The sequence below is a fragment of the Anser cygnoides genome, chromosome 3 (genome assembly GCF_040182565.1).
Source record: "Anser cygnoides isolate HZ-2024a breed goose chromosome 3, Taihu_goose_T2T_genome, whole genome shotgun sequence".
Lineage (NCBI taxonomy): Eukaryota > Metazoa > Chordata > Aves > Anseriformes > Anatidae > Anser > Anser cygnoides.
Window position 1 is genome coordinate 83,163,339 of NC_089875.1, and position 26,785 is coordinate 83,190,123.

The window sequence follows — 26,785 nt, forward strand, 5'->3', positions numbered from 1 at the left end:
CTGTATGCAACTTTTTTTGGTTTACAACTGTTTTTTGTTGCTGTTCAATTGAAGAAGGAAATGGGAAAAGAGAACTAAGACATCAAAACACACCAAAACTTAAGTTTTATGTGGATGATTAGGAAGAAAGGGATATAAAAGTAACCTAGACAAAATTAAGGAGAATTTCTGAACTAGAAACAAGGGTGTCAAACTCATGTTGTTGAAGACAAGCATGTAAAAGCTCAGACATGTTTCTTCCAGTTTGCAGTGAATTAAAGTGAAACTGAGACTGCTGAGAACATGAACTCTTTAATTTGGTATGCATTTCCTTAGCTATAAGTTGTTACAAGTGCTATCCCAAGTGGATTGTGGCTGTTACCAGGCAGCAGAGAAACCAAAATTGTAGATGCAAACAAAAATTCCTCTGGCAGTGTGACATGGAAAAGGGGATCTGCCCATCAAGCCACGCTTTTGCTAGTAATTCTTGTCTAAACTGATTAGTGCGTGACACTATTTTAGACTTGCGTGATCCTGAAAGCAAACAAACATGGTGGTACTAAGTCTTACCAGGTCATTAAACTTTTTGGATGAGGCATTGGTGAGGGCTGGAAGAAGTGTTCAAACCGCTCTGCTCTTGTTATGAGGTCCTTGGGCTCCTTAGAGTTACAGAATGATTAAGGTTGGAAAAGACCTCCAAGATCCTCTGGTCCAACCACCCCCCTACCACCGATGTCACCCACTGAACCATGTCCCTAAGCACCACGTCCAGCCTTTCCTTGAACACCCCCAGGGACGGTGACTCCACCACCTCCCTGGGCAACCCGTCCCAGTGCCTGACTGCTCCTTCTGAGAAGAAATGTCTCCTCATTTCCAACCTGAACCTCCCCTGGTGCACCTTGTGGCCATTCCCCCCAGCCCTGTCACTAGCTGCCTCGCCCTCTGACTTCAGCTGCTCGAAGCCCTGCAACAAGATGGGCGCCCCCTGTGCCACCTCAGGGATGCGCTCTCCATCTCCCTTCCTTCCAGAGGAAAACAAAACAAAACAAAACAAGCGGTATGGCCGCAGCCCGGGGGCGGGCAGCGGGGCCCCGGGGGCGGCGCCGCCGAGGCAGGTGCCTCCCTCCGCGGCCACGGCAGGGCCGCCGCCGCCGCTGCCACGTCAGGGGAGTTTCCCGGGGCGAGGCGGGCCGGGCCCGGCCTTCTTCCTCCTCCTCCTCCTCGTCGCTCGTCCCCCGCTGCCGGAGCCGCGGCGCCCGCCGCCATGGAGGGCCGCTACAACCTCAAGAACCCCGGTAAGGCCGCGGGCAGGGCCGGGGCGGCGCAGCGGGGATCGCCCGGCGGCCGAAGGGCTTGGGGGGAAGCGGGGCTCGGTGCGGGTCGCTCCCCGCCGGCACCCGCCGCTGTTATTGGGGCCGAGCCGCAGCCGCCTCCTCTCCTCTCCCCAGCCCGGCTCGGCTCGGCTCGGCCCCGCAGCCCGGTGCCTTGGGGCCGGGCTCTGCCCTTGCTCCCCCTGCCCGCTGTCGGGCAGCAGGTGCTGCCAGCCCCGGGGATGGCGGCTTTGTCCCGGAGCCCTGCCGCCGTGGTGGGAGGCGGGGAGGGACTCAGCGCCGCGGTGACTTGGGCTTGACCGATGCAAATGGCAGGCTTGTTGACACAACATTGCTCCTGGGTGATGGACCTGTTGCTAAATTGTGTCTTCTGCCCCCTCCCTCCTCCTCCTCCTCCTCCTCCTCACGCCCAGGTTGCATAACTGAGCGATGGGGAGCACGGAGCGAGCGGTGCGCGCCTTGGATTTATACAACAACACACCAGGAAGGCACAGTTTTCTCTTCCCTCCCGTATGCTGGACGTGTTGGCGGTGTGAACTGACAAGGCCACACAAACATGCTCACCAGTTGTGGTTTGCCACGTCACTGGGAACGGTGGCGATAACCTCTGTGATGTGCCCGTGGGAGCTGGGTGAAGAGGGCAAATATTTGTGGTTTCGCTTGGAGGTGTTTTTCCCCTCTGCTGTTACGAGCTCCTCTTGTTTTCAAGTGAAAATTCCCTTTGCTGAAATCGATTTTCGCCACCTGCGCAGCTCTATGGCAGACAAACTTCACTTGGGACAGGCAAATGATTCATACAGTGGGTCGATACCGCTTCCCCAAGTCAAACGTGCTCCGCGGCATATGGATGGTGAAGGTCTATACAAAGTCTGTACAAAGCTTGTTTGATAACTCACTTCAATATTCACTTAATATGTTGAAGTTTTTCATTAGAAATATAGGAAAAAGGTATTCAATACCAAAAAGATTCAAAATAAATCTTGTTTCTTCAACTGTTGTTAGCCTTTAAAATGAGTTGACTTGGTTGTATATAGCCATTCCCCTTAGCCTACCACTTCTTTTTGCTAACCAGCTAGATATGCGTATGCAGTTATTTAATACTTCTGTTTGTTTTACAGATTTGTTATGGTTAAATGTGCATTGTAATATCTATTTTTACAATTGCCGTTCATCTGAAGGCTGAAGATAGAAATGTAGACTGCTCTAACCTTAAGGTGGCTTTAACTAATGTAAACATAGTGAAATACTTAATAACAAATCCACCCTGTTTACCATTTCAAATAGTGGAAGAAAATAACTGCTCTGTACCTGCACGAGAGGCTTTGCCTGTTGAAATCTGCTGTTGGACTTGAGCAAACTCTGATTCCAGATGGTGACTTCTGCCTGCTCAGTAGTTTTAAAGAGAGCAAATACTACCTACAATGTTTAGTATTTAGTATGGTACTTTAACAGTTATGGTAGTTTTTTAAAAAATCGAGTACAATCAGAGAAAAACATTTTAAATAGGAAAACTTTGTTAGCAGAAACCTGTCCTTTTGTTGATCTTCTTAAGTCAGATTCTGCTGTAAAGCTGTGACACGAGGTGAAGTTCTTCAGCGGTGACATGTGGCTGCGTGGGCACCACTTCTGCGAGTAGGTGTGCTAGACTGGGTTCGTGAACAAATGTGCTTCCAGATAGACTACATAAAGAGCACCATTGCTACACAATTTTGTCTTGCTGCTGGCTGCTGCTCGCCCATATATTCATCTCCTTCCTTGTCAGGGTTCCTCCAGTAGATGTTAGTTCATCCCAGCGCATCTACAAGACGGTGCCTCTCCACGAGGCAATTCAAGTTGTTCCATGCCCGCTGCCTCTCTGCAGAGTGCTGCAGATGCTCTGGCACTTCTGCCTTATCCAGAGCCGTGTGGCGTGACCGCTGTGGGTCTGGGTTTGGGGTGCTGGTGTGCAAAGCCACCGCTGGCTTCTCTCGGTCACCCTGTTAGGGCAAGGCAGTATGGAGGCGTTCAGCATTCACCTGAAGCTCTCTCCTCCCACCACTAATTTTTGGAAGAGTAAAAATTTCACACGCTGTACTTCAGGGGTCTTGGTATTGCTTCAGCAAGGCAAAGCTTTTTAAGGTTTTGCTTCATATTTTTATTTCTATTCTTGGCACTTCTAAAAGTGCAAGCTATTTTCTCTCTTTAGGATTCCGGAATGGATTAGTCAATGTATATCAGCCTGCTACCGTATGGCCGATAAACCTCTCCCATCAGTATTAAAGCTCTGCTGACTAAAGGACGGACTTCATCCTCTTCATGCTTCAGGAACAGCCCTGTTTCTGAGATTTGTAAGACAGCTACTTGGAATAAGCGCTTTACTCTTTCCAAATGCTGTGACCCTTAGGCTGCTGCAAGGCGGACACCAGATCTTGTAGTCGCGCTTTTGTAGCGACAGGAGTCCTCGGCCTCCTCTTTCACGTGGGGTGTTACCAGGCGTCTCGGCAGGTATTAGCACTGATACGTATGAGGAATTAGAAACAGCTACTCACACAGAGCCTACAAAGAACAGAGATTGTTTTGTTTTGTTTTCAGTGTGTTTGTATTTGTTTTTAGCAGACTTTCCTTATCTCAAAGCTGCCTGGTGGGGCTGCTGAGGGTCTGGGGAGAGCAAATGGGGCGTACGTACGTCCTGCATTTGCCCAGGGACAGTGCCTGTGCATCCTGGGCGTGCAGGGAACACAGTGTGCCTAGATTGTGATCCTCTTATCCATCATCTTTATTATGCTTGCTGCAGGGTAAATAAACGCTTTTCCTATGAACTGTACTTTTCTCTCCAGTCTATACTTTTGACAAGTAAGGAGTATTCCCCGCCGCCAAGTGTGCATCGGTTCTTTGTTCGTAACAACCAGTCAATAGGAAATAGCCAGTGGGTGCTGTCCTGCTAAGTATCTTCTGTGAATGAAATAAAGATTGATTTTTAGAAAAATAGAAGGTTTAATGGACATTAAAATTTGATTAAAGCTGAAGACATTGTTTGATCTTAGTGTGTTCAACCAGCATCTTAAATTTGATAGACTTTATCCTGCTTTGTGTTGACTGAACGGTTTTGAAATGTAGCTGCAGAAAAAGTGCTGTACCAGGCAGACAAAGAATAAAGGTCCGTCCTTCCTGAGGGCGAGAGCAAGGAGAGAGTAGTTTAGTTAAAAGTACTCCTTTCTTTTTTTTTTTTTTCTTCTAAATACTTTGTATGAGTGCAGGAGCCTTGTGGGCCTTGGGAAGGATGTATCTGAGGGCCTGGAGATGTAAAGCAGCAGGCTGGCTTCTTGGCAAATGGTGTTTCTTGGCAAGTGGTGCTTCCGTTTGTTATTGTAGCAAAAGTTTAAGCAGCTGTCAAACTGGGTTTTAAAATAAAAGAGATTTTGGAACCTGTGGCTGCTCCAGACAATTGTTACAGCTCTGCAGTTGCACATTTCAGTCTTCTAATACTTTTTTCTATTATCTCGAAAGATCAGCATAAAATGGGAACTTCTCTAACAGAGAACATAGCAGAAGCAGCACATGATGCAAGCAGACCCGATTATCTCCGTTTGCTTTTATTTAGACAGAGGAGTGTGATTTCTGTAATACAGTGTTAGAGAAATTGCTTTCTGTAGATTAAGATGTTTAGATGAATGTTGAAACTGTGGTAGATTTCAGTTAGAGATGACTGTAAAATGGTGATGCCGTGTGCTTGAGACCAGCTTTTTAATTCCTTCTTTATTTTGCCCATTCCTCCATCGCTGTAGGATGAAGGTTTGATAAGGTGGTCACTGGTGCTATGGGAAGAGTTGTTAGCTTTATGGGTTGCTTCTACTGTTGGCTTTCTTGTTCAAGAAGACTGAAAATGTGGAAGTCCTTGTATGTAAACGAGCTTTGGTCTGATGCAAGTATGTGGTTTTTTTTTCCCCTCCTGTTGCTGAGTTTTCAGACTGAAGATTTGTGGTCCACTGTCTCATGATAGACCGAGGCAGCGGGAAGTGCTTTGGAGAAGAGCATTAAAGAAACAGAATATGTAGTATATTCATTCTCCTCGTCAGTGGTTTAAGGACTTGGCCACCTGTTTTCCAGGAATTTGGTTTTTGGATGATGTGAGAAGAGCTCACGTGTCCCCATCACAAAGAAGTTCCACGTATCTTAGTGTTTAGGAAACTTTAAATGCGGTCTTGATTCAAGACTGACTATATAAACTGCCATGCAAAGTTTACGTGTTAAGTGATGTTTTTGTGAAATGACATACAAAAATATTTACAGGAGCTCAAAAACCTAGTTGAAGACAGATGTGAACTCAGAAGGGATAAGAAGAATGGGGGGAAAACGAATAGGGACAAAGAACGTAGAGGTGGAGGACAAAAGCGTTAGTAATGTGCAGTGCACTTTGAAGTCTGGTAACTTAGTTTTATTTCTAGAGTAGATGCTATTTGGCACTATTCTGCAAAAGGATTATAATTTTTATTTCAGGGTACTTTGTCTCCTGTCCCTTTTTCCCCTTTTATTGCATTTTAATTCACTACGATCATGTATCATTCACATATTTTAAGCTGTCCAGGAAAATGACATCTGTAAGGGAGCAGGTAGCACGCAGTTATCTGGTGACACTGTGCAGGTAGCAGGTGTGAACCTGTCGCTGTCTCCTTACGTGTAGTTGTAATAAACCAGCTTCTAGAGAGTACAAACACTAAAAGCTATGATTAAAACTATGATTCTCCATAATAAACAGCTGTCATAGAAGTATTTCATAACTCTCCGGCCTGGAAAGCCGGATATAAGAGTCAAATGTGACTCTTTGCTTTAAATGCTTTCCTGGTGCTTGTTTAGTGACCACACCACTTAGTGATCTTTTATTTTTTTAACTTAAAATCTGAAAGCTCATTGAGTGTTGTTGTCTTACAAGAAATCCTGTGTACTTAACAAACACACAAATTTGGTTCGTGCAGTAAAAAATGAGCCAGGATTAGTGTTTGTGCAGTGGAACCGCCAACTGACCTCACTGATATTTTTCCATTTAGCTGAAATTCAACTTGCCTTTAGCAACTTGGCTACTCTTTTCCCTACAAATACAGAATGATTGAACGCAGGGGCTCAAATGTGCCCTGGGGGCTATGGGAGCCCACTCAGGAGGTGGCACTGTGGGCGTTGGGCTCTGAAGTCCCTTGGTGATGGCCCTGGGACAGGGTGCTGTGGGGGGAAAAAGCAGCTGGTTTTAAAAGGACTTTCCCAAAACATCATCGATCTAAAATTCATCGAGCAGTTTTGATGAAATATGCTCTTGGATTCTGCTAATGCTATTTTCTCTTATTATTTTCTAATACTATTTTTCTCGTTGTAGGTTGTGGTGGTGTTAATAGACGCACAGGCAATGAAAATGGCCTGCGTTTTGCTAATAGGTTAAGTGGGCTCGAGGTAGTTCTAAAACCCTTCATCCCAGAGACATTTTATAGGACTCCTAGTCATAAAGTTAATTGGAAACCTTGGATTTGATAAGTAAATTACACCTTACCTATGTTGTCTTGGTCAGCAGAGCCGTTGAAAACCAAAGATTGCTTTTTCTGTATTTCTCCTGCGTAGACCTCTAAATCTCATTAAAAATGGAAAAAAAAATTTATAGCTGCCATAAGACAAAAACAAAACAGAAAAAGTAGGCAGCATTTCCTGAAGCAGTAAAAGCTATTAGATTGTTTTATTTCTCCTTTTCCAGATCAGGTAAGTCAACTTGAAAGACTGAGATCCCTAGCTTTATGCCAGCTATTTTTGGTTCCTTGCTTTATTTGTCTATGTACATTTTTTTTTCTTCCCCAAACAGAAGAACGGAAAATGGGTAGAATTAACTGGCTGCTATCCATTTGAGGAAGATAATGTCACATGCAAGCCTGATCACAAACACAGACTTGTTTCACTGACGATCTGAATGTTAGAGGCAGTTGGAACTGAATTACTTGGATCACATTTTCTGGACTTTCACTGAGGAAAAATGTGCTGACTTCATTATGTGAAAATAAATCTTTTTGCACTGTTATGTATTATTTGCATTAATATAACACGGTGATCTTGGTCAGCTCAGTTGATTGCCCTGCATATCTTCATTGATAATGTAAGAGTGAGGTAAAATTCCACCTTGTTAAATACAGAGCTTTGTTTTGTTAATAGTCTGCTGTAAGGCTAAATATAATTGCTTTATTTTAAGGCTATCTTTATTTTCACAATAGCAGGAAAATATTACACCTTATTTTTACAAATCTAAGATGAATACCGCCAATGTTCAAATCCCATCCTTTCTTTAAGCAGTAATATTTGCATTTAGGAAGGCTGATCATTTGGTTATTTTTATTTTTTTGTACAGAGTATTTTCCTGGGCTACTGGGTGCAGACTATTCTAAATGGACAAAATGTCAGGAGTGCGTGAATGTGACTTCAGGGCAGGTCCAGGAGAAGCCACTGTATGGAAGAGAAGTTGTGGGATGGCTTAAACATCCCAGGAAGTAGGATTTGACCAGGACACATCTTTTTGACAGAAATAAATCTGCAAGTCATTAAGTCATACATGTGTACATCACACAAATTTTGCTTGTTAACTGTGTTATCGCCCCCCCCCCCCCCAAAAAAAAAAACGCTAGTGATGGTTTTTGACTTGATGACAGTTTGCAATTTTTATTTTGAATGGATCCAAAATGTTCTCATTTTTCAGAATTGCCACTGCCAAACTTTTACTTGGATGACTCAGTGTGATTTCATGTGGGCTGAAATGCCGCGTTTTGCATCACAATTCTTTTTAACGAAGCTTGGATGAGTGTCATGTACTTGTTGCAGGCAGACTTTGGAAATGATTTTCATTTTTTCCATTGCGGTTTCCATTAGCCAAAGGAGGGGCTGTGTTCGTGAATACAGCAACTTGTATTTAACAAATTTAGTGGGTTTGAAAAACATTACATTCCATGTTTTCAGGATGAATCTTTGTTGATCAAGCCAGATCTATGCAACTTGCGTTGACATTTCTCAACCATGTGGAAATACACGTGCTGCTTTTTCGTAAGACGTGTTAAGTTGTTTAATATTGAAAACTTCATATGAGCAAATTATCTCTATAGTATACAAAAGCTAAATGATATATTTTGGTGTATTTCATGTTCAAAGGGTAGAGCAGTATTTCAGGTTCTTTCTGATATATTTTATGCAGGTTTGTTAAAATAGAATATCTGTAGCCTGGCTTATGTTTTCAAAACAAACAAACAAAACTATGCTTTAAACTGCTTATGGTTTTGAATTCTGCCTACCAGGAGCCCAGCTGCTTGCAGTCCACACCTGGCAGCCGTGTTGGTCTTCTCATGGTTTTCTTTTGGTCTTTCTTCTTCTTTTGGTCTTCTCATGGTTTTTCTTGATGGGATTTGCTCGCACATCAGCTCAGCTGATGTCTTCCACTTTATTTTTTTCAGTTTGTGAAGGGAAGTATCCAGACAGACCTTCTCTGGTCTAGGCTGATTTTTCTTCTTATTCCTCACTAACGAACTGGTAAACCTCATTACAGATGAAAGAGCCAAGTTGTTCTTGGTGGATCCCAGCCACTGTTGCCTGCGGCATGACCTCATGGGTTCTGCAGGGCTTTATCGACGCCTCCTGATGGCAGTGGCAGAAGGAGGAGAGCTGGCAGCAGCCAATTCCCGCGTAGTCCGTTTGCTTTTTGGGCTGTAAGACGTGAAATTCTCAAACTTTGTGCTGTTATTTATAGCTGTCAGGCAGTGCAAATAAATAAAAGGACTTTTCACAGTAAATTGAAATTAAAATGACTCTGTTGGAAGGTTAGAGTAGCTTCACTCGTAGCATCAGGAAAATCCATGGAGTTGGCTTTGTAAATCAGAGTTATGGTTCACTTGTAGTGTTACCAAAGGCTGTTGTTAAAAGGGAATTTGGGCAGTCTTTCTCCTTCTTTGTATTTAGGTAATTATACAAGTGAGAGTGACATCTATGGTTTGAATTGAACATGGGTGATGGAGTAAGGGTTCCTGTTCCCATTATAGCTTCTTAATGAGTTAATAGGTATTTAGGTATTTTCTTCTTTTTTTTTTTTTCAATAAGTAGGGGATAGTAAGGATGTTCTACCTAACCTCATTCATGAGGTGGCATATCCTTCAGTTTCTTGTCTGTGGTTGTTGTGTTTAGTCTGCTTTTCAATTTGGCTGAGTTTATTAGGAGTTAATGCATGATGCTCACGAGAGCACCTGGCTGGACAAGTGATGAGACAAAACGTTACTGAAGGGAAAAGAAAAAGGTGATGCAGAAAATACAGATGATGCTGGTGATTCCGTTTTAGAAGGTTAGAGAGGGTAACTAAAGAGTATGCCGAATTTAGGATAGAAAAATACTTTTGCGTCCAACTGCAGTAGTAGGTTCAAATTACAAAGACATGGGTCAGTTTTTTCTAGCTGGGCATATACGTTTTCAAATGCAGTATAAAACCACATCTCCTCGTGCTACTGATGTGATGGTTTTTCTCAAATCTTACTGTCACCTTTTTTGGATTAATTAAGGGACTAGTCATGTAACAGTCATGAGAGGTGTCAGGAAAAAGCTTGTTACGATAAAATAATAGGTTTGGTGGTCATGTACATCTTGTATTTAAATACTGAAACTCTGTCAATGACATTTGTTTTTCCTTCAATCTTCGGTGCAATTAATAATATAATGCTGCTTTAGTCACGGTGTTAAGGGGTTTCTTTGAGAAACTTTGAGACCATGCAGCATATTTTTCATAACTCTGTACTACATGACTCATTTAAAAGATTTATTCAGTGTGAGTAATCGATATTGTGTCTTGGATTATTAACTCCAGTGAAGAGCATGATGTGAGTTGAAAAAACTTAGCTGAAAGGAGCTCTTCAGGAAATGTTTACGCATTTTTGTGTGCAGTATGCATTAATTTTCTTCTGTATTTTCATCTTCTGTGCTTTCTCTTTTTCAGCTGTCAAACGTTTGATGAAGGAGGCTGCAGAACTGAAGGATCCTACAGATCATTATCATGCACAGCCTTTGGAGGTTTGTTTCTCCATGTGTTTACAGGCACTTGTAATGAGGCTGTGTAATGTATACTATATGTTCTCTGTATGCATATGTATTTAAAACTTGATGTTTAGATACATGCTTGAAGCTGGTAGCATGTTTCTAGGTGCTATAAAATATATGTTGTTATTGACTAGCTTTTGTTATTATTGACTAGTTTTGGTCTGTGACTTGTTTTCCACTTTCTGAGGTGAAACTTAAGGTCTGGTTCATGCTATTGTAATTTAAATAAAAGTCTTATTTTGGGGGTTAGAACATTGGCTTACTGGGAAGAGAACAGTGACAGATGATGGGAAATGCTGGAAATGTCAGCGGTTCCCTTCCATCCTTGAAAAAGTTACAGCTAGATGGGCAGTCACAGCCATGTGATACCAATGTTCAGCATAAGTTACGAGATCTCACTCGCCAGCAGCAAGCTTCATTGGACTCCTGTGGTAACAGTAAGAATTGTTCTGTTTGCAAATATTCAAGTTGTGAGCATCCCAAGATCTGATGCACAAAACCAAACGCAGAATCCCCAAGAAATAATACTTAAGGATAAGTTGTTTACATGTCCAATGAAAGTGTTCCAAACTCTACTGTTGCAGTAAGGTAAGGTAGCTGTTACAGAAGTCTTTGTGGAGAAACAAACAAGGATAGAAGTTCTCTGGGACCTGAGTTGCCTTGGGCACAGAAGGGACCTTGACAGGGGAGGCTGTTAATGTTCTTACTTGGAGTGGGCTTCTTCTCAGTTCTGTAGAAACTATTATTCAATGGGGCAAAGACCAAGTTTATTTGTCTCGGAATATGTCCTTTATTTGTCTCGGAATATTCCATCTGTCAGGGAATAAAACTCTTGTCATAACTGGTGCAAGTAGTATGAAGACCTTGAATGATGAATTTGAATTTCCCAACAAAGGCCTTTTGTAAGAAAACTACCAGGAAGCTACACCATTTATCCTTGTAGGCAAAATCTTTGTACACTGTTGGTTGTCTTACCCTCCATTTGATTCTGTTTTCTTAAAACTTGCTGTTTGTTGCTTCTTTAGCCTGTCCTTGTTGCAAGAAAATGGTGATTAGATGTCTACTTCTTTGACATGTTTATTTTTGTGGGCATTTTAGGATAATCTTTTTGAATGGCACTTTACTGTTAGAGGCCCTCCAGATTCAGATTTCGACGGAGGAATTTATCACGGGCGAATAGTATTACCACCTGAATATCCCATGAAACCACCAAGCATTATTTTGCTGACGGTAAGACGTTTACTAGTATTTTTTTTTTTTTAAACATAATTAGTTGGTTTTACCTTAGGTATCAGAGAGAGGTTCCAGTACTTAAGGAACTATTATTTTTGTAAGAAAGTTACAGTTAACGCTGCCAATTTAATACCGGAAGTCTATCAAGGTGTTCAAGAATGTAATATCAGAAGTCTTTCAAGACTTTGGTGTTCTGTTATTACATGAAACTTGGCACCTAGTCTTCCCCAAGACTAACACTAATCGCTGATGTGGATGTTGAAACTTTCTGTTGCCTCCTTGGGCCCTCTTGGTCTCTCCTGGCATGTGTAAGGCAGACCTATGGTATGGGTAAAGGCCTGTAGTTCTGTCTAGTTTCACGGACCTATAGCTTTGCAGGCTCTCCACATGTGTGTGGATTAAAGGAGTAACAGGCAAGCCATTGTGTTGCATTGGGACATATGAGGTATCAGTTAAGGGTCCCTTCGTGCATGAATAGAGGCAAATGGCAAACTTCTTTGTTCAAAAAGCCAAATGCCATTTTTGTGAGGTTGTCAGTGATACAATTGTCAAGAATTGTTGGTATATAGACTTACTTGATGATCATTTTTATAACTTATACAAAAAAAAAATCAAGCACATTTTATTATATCCTTATTTTTCCTTTAAAGGCCAATGGCAGGTTTGAAGTGGGGAAGAAAATTTGTTTAAGCATCTCAGGGCATCATCCTGAAACATGGCAGCCTTCATGGAGTAGTAAGTAACAAATTGCTTGGAAAATGTTACCCGGGCTGAGCAACTAGATCTTTAAACTGAAAAATAATACTACAGTACAACTTCGCCGATAGTTCATGCATCAAGCAAACTAATTCTTAGTGATGTAAAGCAGAACTCCTCTTGTGTGCTTCCCTGAATTCTAAGAAACCCTGGAATTACTGTTCTTCTGGTCTTCACTGAGGAGTGAGCAGAAATAACACTTTGTGCTTTTGCATGCGTTAATTGATTTATTTGCATTGATTTATTTGACAAAGCCCAACTGAATTAGAAGCTAATGATTCTATTGTCAGGATTTTTTTATTATTACGGTATTAGAAGAATAAATGGAAATTACATTGACACTGCAAATGTTAAGGAGAACTGAAAGATTATCACCCCCACTTTGAGTAAGAATATAGGATGCAAGTTCTGTTGCTGGTGCTCCACCACCTGCACACTTACATTAATATCTGCCTTACCATTTTTCTTTGGAGCCCATTTTTGAAGTTTTGAACTGTAATCTTTACGCAGCATTTTTGTAACAACTTAGCTTTCCTTCTCCGTGTTGGCTGATGGGAATATAAGACCTTAATTTTCATTTATAATTTGAAGCTCAAAAAAAGAATTCTTGTTCCATATAAAACAAACAGAAAAGCCAACAGTGCTGCTTGTATGAAGTTCAGACTGCTCTTTTGGACAAAGTGAAGTTTTGTGGGCAGAACTGCAACTTTTTCTTAGTGAGTGTAGAGTAAGATGAAGTAACCATTGTTTCTGCAACCTTATTTGTATCTCTGTTTCCCAATTTTAGTAAGAACAGCTTTACTAGCCATTATTGGATTTATGCCAACCAAAGGTGAAGGTGCAATAGGATCTCTAGATTATACACCAGAAGAAAGAAGAGCTCTTGCAAAGAAGTAAGCACTAATTTTGTTACTTTGGGTACATACTTATGTATTATCTTTTACAGTAAGGCATTGAGTAAATAGGAAAAGTCACTTCAAGACTGTTCTCTCACATTCATTTTAAATTAAAAGACAAAAAAAAAAAAAGCTTTGTGCCTTGTATCTGTATTCTTTTCCTGAATATTGTGCAAGCTCAGAACTTACAGTCAATTAAATACTTTGAGAGGGCTGTGTTCCTGCCAACGTTGTGTGGTCAAATTAGAGGTTCATCTCTAATTCATTCTTTAGAGATATAATTAATACTATGATACAGTGGTAATTGTGCTGCGGAAAGAAAATAAATGTGATGGAGGTGATAGTTAGTGTGAGAGATGGAGAAAACAAACATAATAATGAGGCCTCGTTTCCCTCAAGTACATAATGAAACAGCAACAACAAAAAATCTGAAGTAACAGCTTCTGAATAATTTTAGGAAATTAATCACAAATCTAATTTTAAGTTACAATGAAACGATTAGCTTGGTGGACAAGGGAAGAGCAGCAGATGTTGTCTATCTTGACTGTAGCAAGGCTTTTGGTGCTATCTTCCTTAATATCCTCATAGAGGAATATCACGAAGCACAGCCTAGGTAAGTGCTAGGTAAGTGTGCAGTGAGGTGGGCTGAGAACTGACTGATCCGCGTGGCTCAAAGGACTTGTGATCAGGTGTATAAAGTCCAGCTGGAGGCCAGTCGCTGCTGGTGTACCCAGGGGTTGATACTGGGACCGGCGCTATTCAGCATCGTTAATGACCTGTATGATGGGTCAGAGTACACCCTCGGCAAGTCTGCAGACAGTACGGAACTGGGAGGAGTGTCTGATATCGCGGAGGGTTGTGCTGCCATCCAGAGGGACCTAGACAGGCTAGAGGAGTGAGCTAAGGGGAATCTCATGAAGTTCAACAAATAAATGTAAAGTCCTGCTCCTGGGGAGGAATAACCCCATGTGCTAGTACGTGCTGGGGGCCAACTGACTGGAGAGCAGCCTGGCAGGAAAAGTATTGCAGGTCACGGTGGACACCAAGTTGACCATGAGATAGCAAAGTGCCCTTGCAGCAAAGAAGGCCTAGCAGCCTTCTGGGTTGAATTAGGATGAGCATTGCCAGCAGGTTGAGGAAGGTGATCCTTTCTGCTCAGCGCTGGTGAGACTCATTTGGAGCACTGGGTCCAGGCTGGGGCTGTGTCCAGGTCAGGATACAAGATAGGTACGGAATTACTGGATTGGGTTCGGTGGCAGGCTGTGAAGATGACTGAGGGGCTGGAATATGTTTCGTACGAAGAGAGACTGAGGGAGCTGAGGCTGTTCAGCCTGGAGAAGAAAAGGCTCAGTGGGATGTTAGCAATGTGCACAAATATCTGAAGAGAGGGTGTAAAGAAGGCATAGCCAGGCTCTTTTCAGTGGTGCCCAGTGACTGCGTAAGAGGCAGTGGGCAGAAATGGAGAACCATGAAATTCAATTTGAGTGCAAGAAAACACTTTTCTGTTTTAAGGGTGGTCAGACACTGGCACAGGTTGTCCAGAGAGGTTGTGGAATCCTTATCAAACTTCGAGGTATTCAAAACATGACTGGAAATGGACTTGGGCAAATAATTTTACTTGACCTTATTTCTAGCAAGGAAGCTGAACTAAATGATCACCAGGGCTCTAGTGCCTTGTTTTGCTGTCAGATGCAAGCTTATTCCACCTGTACTCTGAGCTAATCAGAAGCTGCAGCACGGCACTGTGTCAAAGCTAATAAACCCTGCACAGGGTTTATAAACCTGTAGGGTTTATTGGGTCGGTCCAGGTAGTATGATAACAAGTGCATTTCTGGTCAGCATGAAGAGCTGCCTTCAGTATGTCCTACAGACAAATTTGTGTGCAAGAGTAAAGGTAATGCTCTAGCAGAAGCTGAAGCTCCTGGACTTGAGGTGCAAACTTCTGAGTATCATTTAATATTTGTAATAATAGTTAACTTTTTATAATATACACTTTTAATTTGCTTTATATCTAAAATATTTTTTAACATAGTTAAAATTTATTAATATAGTACTAGGTAGTCGTAATATGTAGGTAAGCTAATATTTTCCTAAACGTTGGAGGGAATATGTATTTATGATATAGACTATTCTTAATACAATTTTTCAAGGTAATGCATTTTGGGAGGGGGTAAGGGTACTTTTAAGCTACTGGTCTTGAAACTACTTATCTTTCTGTGGATTGTTTTGCAAATAGTTTGCTTAAGCAAGCACACGAGAAGATTGAGAACATCTCATTCTGAGCTATGTCATTTTGTGGCCAGGTCACAAGACTTCTGTTGTGAAATGTGTGGCACATCTATGAAGACAGCCCTCTTACCACTAACATCAGGAAGTGGGTCAAGCCAGGCGGACAAGGAGGCTAAAGAACTTGCCAGACAAATTAGCTTCAAGGTGTAGTAACTGTTTAAAATTTCTTTCTCTGCTGTACAGAATGTGAAAAAAAAAATGTGGAGGAAAAATTTGTAAATTGAGGGAAACGCGTTATTTTATAAACCTTCACAAATCACTATATGGAAACCTGTTTTTTTTAGGACAGACTGAAAGAGAAAAATGAAAGTAGATCTCTGTGAATGTGACAAAGAATAAACTGTGCATCTCAAGCAGAGATTGACTATTTATAATTTCAGAGGTGACCACTATGATAAAAACTGCATATATTGGTTTTAGTTTCATGTTTTTAGTCACTAATAACATGATTAAATTCTCCGAACTTAGTTTTATCATAAATATGTTAGGAAAGTTTGGGCAAAGCTAACCTAATTTTTTTTTCCTTTGTGATTTTTTTTTTCTTTTGGCTTATGAAAGGAATAAAACATATTCCTACTGAAAAATGGTTGCAAATTCTTTTTGAACTACTCTGCAGATGAAGATACTGAAAGTTGAACTCTGGTATGAAAGTGACTCTTAACCAAAAATGTATTCTCTAGCTTGTGTTTCAGTAAAATTAAGGTTTGTTTAGCCAAATATGTGCCTTAGAAAATTGCATGTCTTGCATGCACAGTGTTGTTTTTTCATTGGGGTTTCCACTAAAGTTGTCATTCTTCCACTAAGGAAGGGTGCTGTGCATGAAGGCAGGGATCTACAATGAAACATAATATGACAATGTGGCATTGGTGCAGAATGCATCCTTGCTCAGGGCGGGAGTGCTAGTATGTCCCTTTTATTGCCAGTGTTTTTCTAACGCTGTTCCAAAGACTGTGTTTTTTGTGTTCCCTGAGAATGAAGATTGCCTGCTCCTAAGCATCACTGCCAATTCTGCAGGATGTGTGTTCCTTTGTGATCTCACATCTACACATGTTGACGTGGTTAAGTCTGTGTGTACTACTGCTTATGATAAAAACACTTCAAAATATTTTTACAAGGATGAGGAACTGCAGACACAGAGTTTTCAAGCTGAGCTACCCAGAGAAACAATTGGGACTGAACTGCTCTTGGCTTCTTTACAATATATAAGGGTTAAAAAGTGTAGCAGTGTTTTTTGTTTAAGCACTGCTAATCTTCATCCCAGAAATATTAGATATATCTAAGTATAATTTCTTTTTTAAGAAAACTCATACTTCATACCTTTTTAATTTTTAAAATTAAAAACTTAAGGGCATCAGTCTCTAAAGAATATTGATGCATTTCATGTATCCACATGTTTATCTCCTAAGAGAAAGCATTCGATGAGGGAACAATGAACAAAAATTCAGGTTTCTACAATCTTTTTGCAATCTTTCATTCTGTTTTGTTTTAATACAAGGCAAATTAGTCCTCTTCACTGGGTGCTCTTTCCCTCCTTTTTTCAAGTCAGTTTTTTAAGCTTCCTACCTTCTCTGCTTTGCTTGGCTTTGTGATGTTTAACGTTTATATGTTGTTAGACCGAGATATACAACTTATGAATTTGTAGCAAAATAATAGTATGGATAAGTAGCAAGGAATACAAAAGCTTTCAGTAATTTGGACATATTCCTTACCAATTTAAGGGGTAAGATTTTCACATCAAATTGCCAGTTGGATGTATAATTGGGTGAGCTTTTCTACTAGCAACATATTGGCAGTGTCTGCATCATCTTCATCCTTACAGAAGAGGTTCCGTAACTTTCTTAGATGATCCTGGGATTATAAGAAATTCTTTCATACCAGCCTTAAGCAAAATTACAACTTTTTTTTAAATGCTTGTGATTGGTATTGGGAAAGAAATGTGAAATTCAGGAGGGGGGGAAAAAGGCATTTCCTAATTAGTTTTTCTGCTGCTTTGAGCTTCCACATTTGTTTCTCTGTTTCAATAGAGAATTACAATTTTTATCAGAATTATGTTGACTTGCAAAATGTTTTGTGCATTTCTTGTACATTTTAGATGTTATATACCATAAATTCCAGTCCAATGAAAGAAAAAATAAAAGATATGACTAATAGCATTTGTATTTCTGTAAAACATTATGGTATATCTACATGGTGCCATCACAGGGCATACTCTGTAGTAGAATTTATTCTCCATCCACCCTAATTGTGTTTAAATATGTTGATCTTTCCTTGAGGTCTATGTTCTCTCTAGCTTTTCCAGAAGCAGAGGTAAGAGGCTCCAGCAGAGGCTGGAGAAAAGAGAGACTAGTTTGGAAAAAAATTTCAGTTTGGGAAACTTTGGAGTACCTTTTTTTTTTAAATTTAGTATTATTTTTATTTATAAAAATAAAATATTTTTATTTATATTTTTGAATTTAAGTATTATATTTAGCATACTAGACTTAAACCTTTCATAAACTAATAAATCAAATGCACGCTGCAGTGCACATGCTTTACAGAGATTAACAGAAAAGATTAAATGAACTTTTTCTTGGAAAAAGCAGAGGTACTAAGAAGAGTGGTCACAAGTTTGAGGAAAGGAAGCAGCAACTAGACATCGGAAAAGAAGATTCACCATGTGGGTTGTCAAATGCTGGAGCACACGGCCTGGAGTTGCTGTGATATCTCCAGGTTTGGAGATGCTCCAAACTTGAGTGGGCTTGACCCTACTTTGAGGAAGGAATGGGACCAGGTGATGTCCAGAGGTCCTTTCCAGCCTAAATTATTCCATGATTCTGTGTTGATTTGGTTTGGCTCACATTTGAGTCGTAATTTGCACTATCCTAATATTAGCGTTGATAGTAGATCAGTGCAAAAGGAAGTATTTTTAAATCTTTAAATCTTCAGATCATTTCAGTGACATAGTATTTCAAGAAAATCAGAAATCGTATATCAAGAAACAGGGAATTTAATCCCCTCTCTCTCTCCTCCCCCCAGATAGTAAAGTGGAAGAATATTATCCTGTGATCTTATTAGCTTATCTACATAATTGGTTTGTTTCTAATATACTGTTTGTATTTCTTAGTAGCATTACTTACATCTGTATTTGAAGAAAGGTACTAGTTTTTAGATTTGGAATTGTAATTTTTGCAAAAAGTAAAATAAAATCCAGATAACATGATCTGGGCGGTGTAACACTACTCCTGAAGGAGAAAGACTAGCTTGCTGATTAAAAACTGACCTGGTCCTGTGCCCCTCCTCCTATTTTTTTAGTTAAATTTGGATATGTATATGTTGTAAAGTGTTTCGGTTCAGGACTATGATGTGATGTCCTTCTCCATTCCAAAGGGATTAATGCAAGCAAGTATATTGTTTGAGCAAGAGTGTTGTTAATGATCCTCTATGTGTCACTATAGGTCTATCAATGTCTCAAATTTCCAAAAGCATGAGGCCTAAACTCTGGGAATTGGTGCTTATTAGACATTTTCTAAATCATATAATACAGTATTATTAAGACTTGTATTTTTACTTTAACTTTTGTGCTGAAGCTTAAGTATTGAAAGCTGAGTTATGGCTGCCTGACCCAGAATCAGGCCACGCACGTGCACCCATTTTGACTCTGAGGCAATTTTGGTATTAGAACCACTATAGATGCATTAACATAGCACGCACCTGAGGCTAATTATCCCTGCTGAGAAACAGGCTATATTTGTCCACACATGACAGCATTAGTCAGCCCTTACTTAAGGATCATGAGAAACAGGAGTTTTAATAAGGTTGTTATTTCTGGCATAATTTTGTCCTGGATCTTCTGAATAATTTTTTTAGCTCCATTCATTTGTGTTTTTTTAATGTTACACCCGTTATTATGTACAAACAAATAGAACAACAAATGCAAAATAGAACTGGGATATTGTCTAAACTGCTGTTTGTTCATCTATAGTCTTTTTTCTTAAGAGTTAGATTTTCTTAAACCTGATGATGAGTTGAAATGCAGTTGACGTACCTGATCACTTCAGTAAATCTTACGTTCAGCATGCCCTAGAATGGACATTCCAAGAAAAGCCAAGTCTGTTTGGAGTAATTTTGATCTAGCCTCTGAAGTGCATTTATGTACTATTCCTTGTAGGCAGAAGTCAATTCATCGAGGAAGTCAGATGCTGAACCTTCAAACTCATCAGGATTGAACCGCTCTGCCACTTCACCAGAGCCCCAGCAGGATGGTGCAGCTCGAGCATTCCAGGATCCAGCCAGTGCAATGGTACGGTCCGTGTTTGAGCTTTATCAATGCAAGTATGTGCATAGTCTGAACACGAAATCTGTACTATTAAGCTGATAGGAGGCTTCATCGAGAGTGTGTAGTCCATATGTTTCTTGTAAAATTTCTGCATCTCTATAAAGACTTTAGCAAATGGTATGCTGCTTTTGACAATAGAGATCTTTTGTTTTCACTTTTCTTCTTTTAAAAAACAAACATCAAATAACTTTCTTTTATCCATTCGTATTCCCAGTAGATCCTTTAATGTATGGGGTAACACTTCATTAAAGTATTATGGTGTCTTAGGTACTACTTACCCTCTGCATAATAGATCACAGATGTTTTTCAATAGAATTCTTAGCTAGAGGCAAAAGCTGCTGCAGTGATAATTTGTAGCCTTTAAATATTAAGAATATCTTCCTGCTTTTATGGTCTAAGTAAATTTGACTAAAATATTCTTACTGTTTGAAGTAAATGATATGAGATTCAAGTCTTAATACTGCTAGGTGTAGGGTTTACATAATAGATTTGGAAGTGACCGAGGCCTGGTAGTGGGCCAAGGCAGCTGCTGTTACGACTGTGGTGAATGCAATCTAAATTCACTGGTAAATTGCAGACAAATCCCAGCTAAGCTGTGTTTTTTAGAGAGGATGGGGCTGCAGATTGGTTAAAAAAACTAAAACACGTCAAATAACGTCAGACCATCTGTTGCATGTTTGCAACATATTCTCAAGCTATGTAGAAATATAAACATGCTAATAGCAGACGTTTTTTTTCCACAAGAAGGATTTTTTCAGATTGTTCAGGATTTAATAAACCATTTTGTTTTATTCTTCTCAATACAAATCCTAGCTAATACAGTAGAACGAGCCAAAATACCAAAGCATCAGTAGCATTTTCTTGAGGGAGGGGAAAAGAAAAGAGAGACTTCAGAAAAGGTTAATTTTGCTTACTCCCATTTCTGAGAACAGCTTCATTCAGTTATGCTGGTTTAATAAGTGATGATGAACTTAATTTACAGCAGAACAGTCCTATGTGAAATGAAAGCTTTAAACATCATAGTAATGTATTTAAAATGTTTGTCATAGACTTTAAACAATGAGGAAGCGGATTAATGTTTTAAGGGATCAGAACGTCACTGTTTCATAAGCGTTACTTGAGTTTGAAGAAATACCTGTTTCTCTGAGTTGGGTACTCTACACGCTAAAGCGTACAGAAATCTTCCCATAGTACGTATGGGCCAGAGGCCTTGATCTGCTTATCGGCATGAAAGTGTCCATGCAAGTCTCAGGTTCTTTCTACGCAGCTGGGCTTCTTGCATGTATAAATTTCATTTAAGTTGGTGGTTCTTCTGGAGAGACCTAATTCAGCCTTGTTAAGTTGAAAGTCACAGGTGGGGGCAACATCAAAACTGTTTCTTTTCTCTTTTTGGATAAAATGTTTACCACTTGCTGCACAAATGCATATTTAATTAAAAGGTATTGGAGAAAAATTGCTGTTGTGAACTTGAAATCTATGCACTTTAAATAATAAAAAGAGTGGAGGCAGACCCAATGCTAAATCCTTGAATTATCTTGGGTAATTCTTTTTGAAATAGTAGATGTAATATGCATAACTCTGAAGTTATGGGACCTTACGTTCTGTTACACACTATGAAGGGGGAAAAAAGTTGCAGTAATCAAGCAGGAGGAATGGAGTATTGCCTGTGTTGTGTTATCTTTCTTCTGCTCTTGGGACACTTACAACAGATAGATGCTAAGGAAAGGGTCTAACGGTAGGTGAAGAGGTGAAAATCAGCAGGCTAGGTTTTACACTAGGAAAACAATCTCCTACAGACTGCTTTATGGGTGAGTTTGCTCTTTTCTGCAGCAATTGTCTGTTCTGTGATTTTTGCCTTTAAGCTACTTGAACGGACAGAGGGTTTTGCAATGAAGTAATAGCAAGAATTTTGTGAGCACAGTGATGCTTTTTCTGGAGTAGGTTTAGCTGAATTCTTGTGTGCAAGAGTAATCAGAAGTGGTGTGGCTCTCTGGCATGGGCACTGCTTTGTCTGCTCCCACTCTTCTGCGCAGGGCTCTTACTGCTGAAGAAAGAATTTCTCATTCCATCAGAAGAAAAGATATTTTGAATTGACTTCCCCTTCCTTCAGGAATATAGCATACTAACGAACCACCAAGACTTAAAATATTTCACAGTTAAGCATGGGTTTTAGGTTTTGAAACTTAATTTGACATAGTACTTTTGTTTTAGTAATGGCAATTATTTATATTAACGGCAACGCTAGCATATCTCTCCTGTGTGTGTGTTATTTTGCCATACCAATAGCCAGTATTTTGATGCCACACTTAAAATTACTACCGTGTGTTCTTTGGCCTGCTCTCAAGCTATAAATGAAGTACATTCCCAGTGTAGTGTCAAGTGTATGTTTCCTGAGTTCCTGTCATCTAAAAAGCAGATGGAGGGATAGAGGTTGTCTCTCCAGTGCAACGTGTGGAGATGAAGATAGCGTTTCACCTAATACTGTGTACTTGTGAGGAGTGTAAAGCCAATGCAGAATGGTCTGACAAAACGCCTCTGACTAGGCTACTCCAGAAAATGTGCATACTTTAAAAAAAATAAATAAAAATCAGTAGTTTTTGATGTCCGCTCAGGGCAAAGTAATGGTAGATTACTCCCATTTGAGTTTTCAGACTGCAAGCAAGGTACTGCTGGAAGTTGACGTGATGAAAGTACTTGCCCTTTTCATTAAGAAAACGGGATTCTACCACATCTGACAAAAGAATGATTTTGAGGTAAGGTATAGTAGATAGTCAGCTCAGACTCAGCTACAGATGGCCACCTGCCATCCCAGTGACCACCTAAATGTCACTGTGCATGCTCTCATTGCAGTCTGTGGGACTGCTCGGTGGAGGCTGGAGCGTGGTGCAGCTCTCTGAGCGACAGAGGCTGGCACCTAACCCGAGAGAGGGATATCCCGTACCCTGTGAGGTCACGCTAAGAAATAAAACTTGGGGAAGTGGACGGATGAAAAAGTTACGTCGCTATGAAAGGTTTGAGGTCCTGCTTCCCAGTACGTGGTTGAACATTGCTTGCTGATGGGAAGCAGAGAATGACTGTCTTCTCCTTTTGCTTCTGTGTGGCCTTTGCTTTTTCTCTTTTCCTTTAATTAAACTGCTCCATATCTCAACCCACAAGCTTTTCTCCTTCTTTCTTGTGTTGTGTTTTCTCCCCCTTTCCTTCTGAGGAATGAGAGGGGGAGAGCTGTGTGGTGGAGCTGAGCTGCCCGTCGGTTATTAAACCACCCCAGCTGCTTGTGATGTTCTTGGCTGTCTCTGCTGATAAAACCCCAGGTGGAAATGAATCCATTTAAACATATTTTTCTTTGAAGCAACCCAGGCTGCTTGTTTGCTTGGGCGGGAGACCTGTGTAAACAGGCAAGCTGTCAAATGTGGCAAGTAATTACAGCAGTACTTTATTGCTGATAATAAACAGTGGGAAATACTGGTGATGAGTAGGAAGGAAAGGAAGGTCTCTTCCTTGGGCTAGTTAAATCACTCACCAGGTGACAGTTTGAAGATTTTTTTTCCCCCCGTGTACAGAGTATGTGGCCAGAGAGTCAGGGGACTTCGTGTGGCGTACTGTCTCATGCATCACCAAACGTGATACTCAGCTGAGGACATTCCCTCTCTGGCAGGTGTGGGAAGGGTATCTTTTGTGGTCATAGCAGGTCATGTGCCAAAACAGTGCTTAAGGTTACGGATACTGTGTCATTAAAAGGCTTTTGCTTGGAAGCAAACAAAATGTCCTGAATTCCCTTTTTGCCTGCTGTAATGATAACCCTTTTGTATTGGGGGGGGGGAAAGCTACTTTTGCAAATAGTTACAGATTGGATTACAAGGAATTACCTGCAATCTGCTTTGAGAAGTGAAAAGAAGACATTATGTATAATAGATATGTATTATATATATAAAGTTATGTCAGCTGCCTTCCTGTTTCAAGAATTAAACGTTTTGACAGAGTTCAATTTTAATTTCCAACAGCTGTGCAGTGTCACTGTTTTAAAGCTTTGATGTTGCAAGTTTGAGCCTTTCAGCATCAGAAGCAGGATCAGACCAGTGGAATACCAGAACCCATGGCTTCAACCTTACAAACCGAAAGATGATTCTGCTTTAGGATGAGTCTCTCCTGAGCTGAGTAACAGCTGCTGTCGCTTATTTTGTCGCTGCCTGTGGTGGCAGCCCAACCTGTGACCAGTAGAGGGCAATAGGTGTGTGTATGCATAGGTACAGAGCTCTGTGACGGGTGCAGGAATCTGCTGGGCGTTTTGTGTTCAGGGGTTTTGATTTGTGTTTTGCTTACCCTGTGATGGTGAGGAGAGCAGAACCCAGCTGTTCACAGGAAGCAGTGCTTAATTACAGTCCTCTGGACTTATAACTCTGGACTCCTTCTTACATTGTCCTCCCCAGCTTGTTTCCTCTGCAGTGTAGGTGACATTACAAATCTTCAGAGACTTTACGGTCTGGAGGATTACTAAAGATCTGTTGAACTGCAAGGAGTTAAGCAAATTTTAGACAAAGATATTTGACGTATCTTGATTTGAAACTATTCTAGAATTCAAATATTGCTTGACAGGCTTTCTTCAGACTTCTCATGTCCGTAGGACTGCTAATTAGGAGCTTGAAATAGAGTTCTTCTCAAGGTTGTTACATACTTCAATTTTGTCCTTACACTAACAGTAATAGCAGTTATCTTATAACTACTAGTGACGTTTTTATCAGACTTTCAAGTATTAAGAATTATCTGGAGAGTATATTTTAGTTCTGATGATTTTATTCATCAGTTCATATACTGTTTTGCCTCAACTCTTCGTGTTTCTTTTTTCAGTCTGAAACTCAGAGCAGCAGCGCAGCGTCCAGTCAAGAGCGTGCTCCATCGGTGTCCACTAATACGTCTCTGAGCCCCCGGCAGCGCCGTGCCCAGCAGCAGAGTCAGAGACGGGCTCCGTCTTCGACCGACTTCAATCGGGTACAGCAGCCAAGAGTCAACGCCAACCATACCGGATCAACTGTTCTGATCGTCCTTCTGACTTTTGCCCTCGCAGCTCTTATATTTCGAAGAATATGTTTGGCTAATGAGTATATATTTGAGTTATAGGGTTGTTTCTCCCATAAGACCCGTGACTTGAAGGCTTCATTGAACATTCTGTATTGGGTTTGACATAAGAACTGTTTACAAAAATTACTTTTGTATTTACGTGAAAGTCCTTATGAATGTTAATGTACCTACAGATACATTACTTGTAAGAAAAGAAAAGTCTGTTTAACTACAGCAAGTGTTAATTTAGTGCCCACAATATTCTTGGAGAAACAGTGTGGTGGAATAGTAAGGTTAAGGCATGTGTGAGGGGAGTCAGTTCCAGTAATTTATTAACTAGAAAAAGACAGTTTAAAAAAGTGGTTGATTCACTTTTTTTTTAAATAGAACATAAATGCAGTTAATGACCCAATCTAAGTTAGTATAATATCTAACCTTGGAGACAGAATTAAGAAATGAAACACTACGATGTGTTTGGGCCCCAGTGAGCTCTTAATTTAGAGGGGATACAGTTTTGTAACCACGTTTGTTTACCGTGACACATTTCTAGTTGGTTGGGACACATAAATTGGTTGAGATTCTGGTTTGCGTGTATGAAAGGGGGAAAGGAGTAGGGGAGGTAAGAAGGGGCCAGAAAACTATTTGCATTATTTTGATTTTTATTTTTTTGGAAATAAGATTCGATAATCTTATTTGCAAGATTTGAATGTCCTCTTCTAATACTCTCAAATGTATATCTTGCTTTTTTTAAAATTTGAAGATTATATAAACATGTCTATTCTTGCAATAGTTATAAATATGTAATATAATTATTTACCCAGAGCTATTGTCTTTTAATTATACCAGAAATATACATAAGGCATTAAACTGAAAGTTTCATATGTGGTTTTATTTCTTAGAGAAAATTTAAACGTTATTATACTTAAACTCTCATATATGTGAACTTGCTTAAGAGAAATATTTATTAAAACCTTGGTAGTAATAAACTGTTTCAAGCCAATCTTTGGTTCTGTTTCAGCTATCACAGGGGTTTTATTTGTTTTGTTTCAGTAGTTTGTAACCTGGAATCAGTATTGGGCCCAGAGGCTTTCTGTATTACCGGTTTATTAAAAATAAATAACGGTTAAGATATTCATGAATGCTGTGAAATCATATATTTGGGCAGTAGACTGAAAATTGTTAAGGTTTTAAGAGGGTTTGTCTGTGGAATCTTAAGTATTGCGGTGAAGTAGAAGAAAGCAATCAGTGGAATAATTTTCCACCTGTGTTCTGATTTTAATGCACTCTAGAATGTTTATTTAAAAGACAGTGGAATTTAGCTGATCTTTTTTTGTTGTTGTAAATAACACTGAGTTAAGCTAGATTTTCATTGTGATTCTGAGAAAGTATTTATTAAAGCTACCTACACCTCTCCTAGATTTTGTTAAATGTAGTGTGTATTAGTGTTTTGAAACATTAAAGTAGCTGTAACAACTTCTAAAATAAGTAAAGCCCATTCTGTGTTTTAAGAGGGGTTATTGAAATCTAAAATTAAAAAAAACAACAACTTTTCTTGGCACTTGTGGATTGCTGATAGTCCTGTTCGTGGAACAAAGATTAAAAAAAAAGGTTTTATTAAACAGTTCACATTCCACTGCAGAACAGCTTGCTGTCCTATATGTACGTGAAGTGTTTGTATATTTATTTTGTTAGAAATGTTTTTTTCAACAAAATTACAGGTCCCATAGCCTCTTAAAATAAAAGTACTGTACTTCCTAGTTGGTTTGTTGTTTGAGTACCTGCTCCATTCGAGAATGGCAAACATGGGCTCACAGGAGAGCATTGTGAAAGAGGTCGGGCACACAAAACAGCAGTGCTGGGTT

The 26,785-nt window shown here is 40.1% G+C and overlaps 1 protein-coding gene across 1 annotated transcript; it reads left to right on the forward strand.

Moving 5' to 3' along the window:
• Window positions 1-1,097: 1,097 nt before the first annotated feature.
• UBE2J1 (ubiquitin conjugating enzyme E2 J1) lies at window positions 1,098-26,680 on the forward strand. The gene is made up of 8 exons (XM_048049478.2): window positions 1,098-1,274; window positions 10,279-10,352; window positions 11,478-11,609; window positions 12,263-12,347; window positions 13,156-13,261; window positions 15,568-15,697; window positions 19,701-19,832; window positions 24,714-26,680. Exons 1-8 carry the CDS (start codon window positions 1,244-1,246, stop codon window positions 24,981-24,983), a joined length of 960 nt encoding a protein of 319 aa, XP_047905435.1. The 5' UTR covers window positions 1,098-1,243; the 3' UTR covers window positions 24,984-26,680.
• The last annotated feature ends 105 nt before the right edge of the window (window positions 26,681-26,785 follow it).